At 38.5% G+C, this 7,911-nt stretch overlaps 1 protein-coding gene across 1 annotated transcript in view; it reads left to right on the top strand.

Moving 5' to 3' along the window:
* Positions 399-7,911, top strand: part of LOC109833891 (4-alpha-glucanotransferase, chloroplastic/amyloplastic) — a 45,572-nt gene continuing 38,059 nt past the window's right edge. Inside the window, exons 1-5 of the mRNA XM_020401743.1 lie at positions 399-895; positions 2,739-2,801; positions 5,888-5,976; positions 6,069-6,129; positions 6,870-6,948. Of these exons, the coding sequence (XP_020257332.1) occupies positions 503-895; positions 2,739-2,801; positions 5,888-5,976; positions 6,069-6,129; positions 6,870-6,948 (685 nt within the window). The 5' untranslated portion in view covers positions 399-502. The remainder of the gene's footprint in view (positions 896-2,738; positions 2,802-5,887; positions 5,977-6,068; positions 6,130-6,869; positions 6,949-7,911) is intronic.

The following is a 7,911-nucleotide window of genomic DNA, read 5'->3' as shown; positions in this document are numbered from 1 at the left end:
GTAACAGTTCGGTTCGGTTTTGAATTATAGGCGGTTCGGTTCGGTTGTTCAAATTTTGGTAAAAACCGAACCGAACCGACCGTTGCACACCCCTAGTTTAAACCCGTTATGAAATGGGGTTGTAAGCTTTTAAATGACGGAGCTAATTATGAGTAAGGGTATAATAGGAAAACCATTAATTTCTATTAAACTCGACAGATATCCACCCTTATAAATAAAGTTATCTAACAAGTGGGATGAAATTGTATAAAAAAAAAGATTTGAGGGACTAGGGAGCAAACACTGAGATTTGAAGGACTAATTGGCATTTAATGATGATGTAAGGGACCAATATACAATTAACCCCAACATAAATGATGCACAAGGTCCCACTTTTTATCAGTACGCTTTAACTGATGCACAGGTGATACTTTAAAGGAGCTCTCTCACGAGATCCAACGCCTCCCTTCTTCTTCTTTCTTCTCCTTCTTCTAGCATTCTCTTTTCTCTCCACTGTATCTCAATGGCGCTCTCTCGATCGCTTCACCTCATCTCTTCACTTCCCCTATCATTATCTCCTCCTCCGCCTCCTACCTTTAAACCCACCGCTCTCTCATCCAAAGCCCTATCTCTCCCATTTCGTACAAACACTCGCCATCGATCTCTCAACCGAATCCTATCAGCAGCCGCTACCACCGCGACCGCACCCCCGACGGATCTGATCATAAATGCCGGCGATGACTTGCCGGAGGAGTACGGGTCGGAGTTCCCGTCGCGGGATCCGACCCGCCGGAGGAGGGCGGGGGTTCTTCTCCACCCGAGCTCGTTGCCTGGGCCCTACGGGATCGGGGATTTTGGGGACAATGCTTTTAGGTTCTTGGATTGGCTTCACTCTGCTGGTTTCTCTGTTTGGCAGGTGCTGATCTTTATTTTTTTTTAAAAATCCCTCTCCAATTAAGACCCTTCATTTGTCTAATTTGCAATTTTTTCTTTTATTTAAGAGCTCTTCGGTTGCTTATTTCTGGGTAATTATCAATTGAATTGTGTAATGCAAAGCTTTTGGAGGCATGTAAGTAGCAGTTGAAGTGTGCATCGTGTTGGTCGCACGATTTTACTTCTTGAAAAATATCTTGAAGTTATGTTGCATCACTAATAGTTTTGGCTGAAGTTGCTCTAATGTGTTGATCTCGAGAAGGATGATGTGCATTTTTAGCCTGAGGAGGCTATCATTGGGTTAATCATTTATAGCTTTTGAGATGTTTCGTGCATGGTGGGGAAAAAAAAGGTTCCAGTTTATTAGTCAAGTCCGAGTTTAGATTCTAGTTGCCCACAGATGATTTATAGTCAAGTCCTTCCCTTTGGGAATTTTTGGTGATGGAGTATGGTCAAGTCCTTCTCTTTGAGCTTTTTATGGTCGGCTCTATCCATTCGATTTCTTCAATGGCCGCCATCTCTGTTAAATTAGCACATGACTTTAGAATGGTTGGATCCATGTCCATTTTGGTGTCTTCCACCTCTACTGAAAAACAAACATTGACTTTTAATATGGGCTTGTTGATCAATATTCTTTTGAGGGAAAAGGTAGAATAAGGCAACTCTATTTCAGAGGTCTTATTTCAGAGACTATAATGAAACAAGAGTTACAAAGGCATGTAGCCAGAATGTGAGGTCGTAACTTCTGAAGGACCCTTATAGGCCTAGTAAAAGAATATGTCAATGCTAAAATACCATTACAACTTGACATGTAATATCAACTTAACATGATAATGTGTAGCAACTAAAGGTTTGAAATTTCTGTAATCAGCCTCAATGTTGGTCCATGATTTATAATAGCAATTAATGGGTATGAAGTGACGGCTCATTTAGCAAAATGAGCTACCAAGAGATAGAGGCGGTAAGGTCCACACCTTTTGATGTGAATAGTTGGGTGGGCCTCACTAGTAGCCTATCTCTTGATAGCTTATTTTGCTAAATGAACTGCCAGCTCATAACCTTAAAACCTTTATAATATTTAGTTTCAAAAGTTCTGTTTGTTTCAACAGCTTGAGCTTGGATGTATCGGATGTAAGTACTGGGAGTTTTGGCCATTCGGAGATCACAAATTTTGTACGTTGGTTTACCGTACTGTTTAATACTACCAAATAAATTTTGCTTCTTCAAGTCTCATATCCATGTATCATCATTTCTAACCAATATCAGTTTGTGTCAAGTATTATTAGTCGTATCAGTGATTTCAGATGATTTTGATTAGATTCAGCCTTTGGGTGACATGTTTAAAACCCAACATTATATGGAGATTGATACATGTCAGGTATTTCAAACCTTAGAAGCAACAAAAATGAGAGCTTAGGTAAGCCTAGAGGCAGTAAATACCAATCTATAAGGAATCATCCCCGTTCATGGTGTCATTCACATTGTGAACCTTTGGACCTTGATCTCTAGTATTATTAATCTGTTATTTTTGTCTGCACTGGTTGTTATGAAGGGCCTTTTTTGAGTGAGATTACTGTCTGCACTGGCTGTAATGAAGGGCCTTTTTTGGGTGAGATTAATATACTCAGGCTGTTCTCTGAAGGTTCAATCAGATAACAGATATAAAGTTGAAAATGGTTCTTCTTACGCACCTATCTGCGATCATTAAATCTGTATATGGTACAACATTGTGCATCATATTTTGTTGAATTCTACTACAAGGGAATTGATTGAACCGCTGTCCTTCTCCATTCTCTGACTGTAAGCTCCTTTTTCTACTCTTGCAGGTGCTACCACTTGTTCCCCCAGGGAGAAAGTCCAACGAAGACGGATCCCCATATTCAGGCCAGGTTAACAGGAAAACTTTCCTATTCAATGAGTTTAGCTGTAGAAAATTTGAATAATGTATCTGATTTGCTGCAGCATCTAGGTTCATTGTCTTTGGGATTCCTGTTTCTATGGGAATTTCTGAGGAGGGTATCCCACCCTACAAGTGTTTTGATTTTATGTCTTTTTAAAGTGAAGTCATTCTATTATCTATTACTATTATTTAAGAAAAGCCACTCTTTTGGTTCTACTCTTGTGTGTGTCAAGATTTCAAAAAATTTGACATTGTTTTCTCATCAAAAGAAACAGATGAAGTTGTCATTGTTCTATTGATTTAAAAACGAAAATATTACAAGTTTGATTCTGGAGAGTTGTGCCGGAAGAGACTAGACTTTGGCTCTGATGACCACACAAACAATGTTGCTTGAGTTGCTGCCATTGACATCGAGTTTGGTATGAGGGGAACTCTTGTTCAAAGAACTATAGTTTGTTTTGGAGGGATCACCTCTAATAACAAACCAAAATAAAAAAGGCTATAATTTGTTCTGGAGGGATCACCTCTAAAGACCAATTAAACCCCGAAAGGAGTGATGAGGTGATAAACACCGAGCTTTGTGAACAAAGTGAGTCGGATAAACCATCTATTAAGCTAATGGATGGCTAAACTCTTGGATTGCAAGAGCTAATTGCTGCCATGTTGTGGAACTAGTTGGAGAGCAGCAACAGGAGCAACCAAAAATATTGAGGGATTGACAGCCTTTGAAAAGTTGGTGAACGGCTATACTTATAGGCGGAAATCTGCCCGAGCCCTGGAGCTATCCCGTGTCACGGAGCTGACACCGCCATACTGGCATTAAATGTAGCGGAATGTTGCTCAATTCATTTTTGACTCCTGGAGCATTAAATCGCGGAGCAATGATTTTCAATACTTTATTAGCTACATGATCCAGAATTATGAGGGATTTTGAGGCTAACTCAGCACATTCTCCAATGGAACAGTACAACACAGATCTGACGCCATGAGTGCAATATCCTTTGCGCCGAATGAGGATTTGACCTCTGACATATGCTGCTGTCCAACCTGTGTCTTTGAGATAACTCTGCAACCATTGCGGGGTTAAGCCTGCTTTAGTTGTGTGGAGCTCAGCTAGGAGCCTGTTAACTCTGCGACTCGTAGTTGCATGACTCAAACTTGTCTAGAGCGAAGCTAAGGTTATTTTCAGCTCATTTGACTTAGGATTTGGGCTTTAGTATTCTTAGTCAACTTGTGGACTTTCATTACATTTGATAATTCCATGGGTAATGTTAAATGACCAAATTGCCCCTAGTGGGGCCGATGCTGCATTAGGGTGATCTGTTGGATGCATTGCATTTTTAACCGCCCACAAATATGTCCTCAACAATTTACACTAAATTAAAACTAATTAGAAGGGAAAAATTAGAAAGATCTAAAAACACCCTAGCTACCATTCACTATTTGATAATTCCCTCCTCTCCCCACATTTTCTAAGTAAGATACTTTGTCTCACTTTTGGCAATGATTTTCTAAAACTTATTTCCATCATTTTTTAAAAAAAATTTGTTCATATTAGCATTGATTATTAAGGTGCTAAAACATTTTTTTACGCACAACCTTACTATTTAATGTACACATCGCATGCATTGGAGAACTAGTTGTATATAAAGTAATCTGCTAGTGAGTATGAGTAAAACCAATAATTTTAATTTAGTTATTTCTGCAAATGGTAAAAACTAAATTTAAATAATCCATAAGCTATTAAAATTTAACATTAACTAAAATTGCCTATTTTCACATGAAAGAAGAGTATATTGCAGAGCCCTAAAATAATTCATATTGAAAATATTCAAAAGGAAAGTGAAATGTTTTTTTCTTAAAAATATGGGTATATATAAAAAATCACTATTACTTCATGAAAAAAAATTCACTTCATACCACATATCTTAATATCCTTTTTGGTGGTAATTCTTTAAACATTTCTACAATTTTCGAGTATAAATAGTTAAAAGTTTAGGTTTTAATCGTGCAAACTAGTCTAATGCAAAACGAAGATAAATACATGTTTGATGAAAATTATTACCCAATAAATGCAGTCAACTATCGTTAAAACCTTACTCTAATGTTACGCACACGTTTACAAACACGTATCTTTATCAACTGAACAACATAGGTCCTTATGATCAAATGACATTTTAATGACTTTTTATGCGCACTTTAGAAATTGTTGGTATTCTACTGTCACTTTAAATAACATCGGCCTAGGTGTTTAAAGATGGGACCCTACAATGTCGGAAGTGCGAGATCTACATACCTGTTGCCTGCAACACTGATAAAAAATGAAGGGGGTGGGGGGAGGTAGGGGATGGGTAGAGGTTAGTAAGAAAAGTTAACTGCAAACATATAGGCTCAAAGCAAACACAGGTATGCTCACACACACGCACGCACGCGCGTGGACGCACGCACGCGCGCGGACGCACGCTGTGTGTATATATATATATATGTATGTATGTGTGTGTGTGTGTGTGTGTGTGTGTGTGTGTGTGTGTGTGTGTGTGTGTGTGTGTGTGTGTGTGTGTGTGTGTGTGTGTGTGTGTGTGTGTGTGTGTGTGTGTTTATATATATATAAACATGAAATTAATACATATAATGTATGTATAGTCGTACAAAAAAAGCGAGGGAGGGAGGGAGCAATGAACAAAGATAGGCAAAATCATTGTATTGCAAAACCATGGAGACCGTGTGGCTTGTACTGTAGGTAACACTTCATGGCATAGACAAAGCAAGGAGCCAAAAGTAATATGTATAAACGTTTCCTCAAGAAAGAGTATACGCTAATGAGGAATTTTCTAATGCCAACTTTAAAATTATAATAGTACAAGAATGGTTTTTCTGTACAGTTAATGTGACCTCAGAATGACAGTATGACAATATAATATGACCCCATAACGGCCCTGCAATTAAGGTCTAAATCTGATTAAGAATTTCTTTTGTGTGCTAACATATTGTTTATGCAAAAATATCATGGAGTCCAATTTTATTACCTTATATTTAGAACAATATTTTTTTACAACATTTGTTATTTGTATGAAGGATGCGAACTGTGGAAACACCCTTTTGATCTCCCTTGAAGAACTCGTCAAAGATGGCCTTTTAATGGCTGATGAACTTCCGGAAGCCATGTGAGTTTTCTTGTGTAATCTGCTGAACATGATTGAATTTATCAAAGTTTCTTTCCTTTTTTGATTTTCACATTCAAAGTAATCAAATATAGGAAAGTGGAGCAAGTTCAATTTGCAGCAGTTGCAGGTGTAAAAGATCCTTTAATAGCGAAGGTTAGTAACATGATTAGTTGTGGAGATTTTCATTTTGAATCCTTTCTGCATGTTGCTACATTCATTGTAGTGTCATTATTTCAGTTTCGTAATTTGCTATAGTGTTTTAGATACGTACTTTATTATTTTTTAATAGCAAAGGTTAGTTTATGAAACTGAAATGCATTTTTTAATTTCTCTGAACATAATAAAGAAGTTAAGCATCATTCATTAACATGATTAGTTATGGAGATTTTCATTTTGAATCCTTTCTGCATGGTTGCTACATTCGTTGTATTGTCACACGCATAAATTTATCCTACATAGATTCTCATTTACTTCTGCAAGTTTTTGAACTTTCTTTCCATTTTGTTGCCGAAAGGTTGGTCCTGCAGACCTCAGAGCTTGACATCATGGATTCTTGAAAGATGCAAATTTTGTTTATAGTTGCATTTCATTAGAACCAAATGCCACATGAGCACTCTTCCCTTCTATTTTTGACATCTCAAACTTGACTATATTTTGCTTGGTAAGACTTGGTTGATATAAATAATCATTTACAGGCATGCTATCTTTAATCTGTAGCCATCAGTTTTATATATGGATGAATTATTTGATTTGATTATGTGGATGGTAGGTAGGCATTAATTATATAAATCAACCTTACATAGTATGTGTTTCTGAAATATCCGAATCTGCCTTTTTTTTTTCCTCTTCGTGTAAGTTAATATGTTCGGGTTTTTTTTATTCTGATCTATTAGGCAGCAAAGAGGCTCATTTCAAGTCGAGGAAAGCTCAAAAGACAGCTTGACAATTTCCGCAAAGACCCGAGAATTTCATGTGAGTTGTTCTGCTCCCCAACTAAATGCATTTTTTACGTTCTTCTTTGCATGAGTTCTGATGAGAAGATATGTTTACCCTATTCATTGAGTGTACTGGGTCGAGTAAAGACTTGTGATTCTGTATTTTGGTGTTACATTTAGGCACTCTGGATCATGACATCCACAATACGCTTAAACGTTAAAAGTCTTATTTCTCAAATCAGGACATTAGATCTATGTATGTTTCCAAGGTCTACTTTGTCAAAGGAAAAGACCTAGTAAATCTTATTGATTAGAGTACCAATACGATTATAGTAGGGGTATCCTCGGTTCGAGGCCCGGACCCAGCCACGGTGTTTAGACTGGACCGGCGCGGCGCCGCCCTACCCGGATTCGAGAAAGATCGGGCTACGAGCCTGGGTCTGGGTCGCCTCGGTTGCGCCCGCACCCGGACTTGGCCTGGTCGGGTACCCGGACCGAGGCCCCGGCTCCGACGGCGAAAATGGACCGAGCCGCGTTCCGGCCTGGCCGGTGGCTGAACGCGTCACTTTTTTGACGTTAGGCAGGGCGGCCAGGATCTGGCCCGGTTCGGATAGGCGTAACACCTATTTTGGGTATTTGATCAAAATACCCCTAAAAACGGTCAAAAAACGATCAAAATTTGATGGTATTTTGGTCATTTGGCTAGGGGCTGCCTCTATAAATAGAGTGTTTTTATTTATTTTTCTCATCCAAAACTCATCTACTTCTAATACTCTTATACTCTCTAATACCCTCTTATACTCTCTTATTCTTTCTTATACTCTCTAATTCTCCAATCAAATAGCTTCCTCCTTATAAAGCGCAAGTTCCAACTCCCGATATCAAAATGGGTCCTACTACACCTACAAAGCCTATCGCTACTCCTACTATCTATGTTGATTCTGATTCCGGTGACGGTGATCTCACACTTAGAGCTCCCAAAAGGCCCAGATTCGGTGTG

This window comes from Asparagus officinalis, chromosome 3, assembly GCF_001876935.1.
Source record: "Asparagus officinalis chromosome 3, Aspof.V1, whole genome shotgun sequence".
Taxonomy (NCBI): Eukaryota; Viridiplantae; Streptophyta; class Magnoliopsida; order Asparagales; family Asparagaceae; genus Asparagus; species Asparagus officinalis.
Note: the sequence above shows the minus strand (reverse complement) of the source record. Positions and strands in the feature narration are given on the sequence as shown.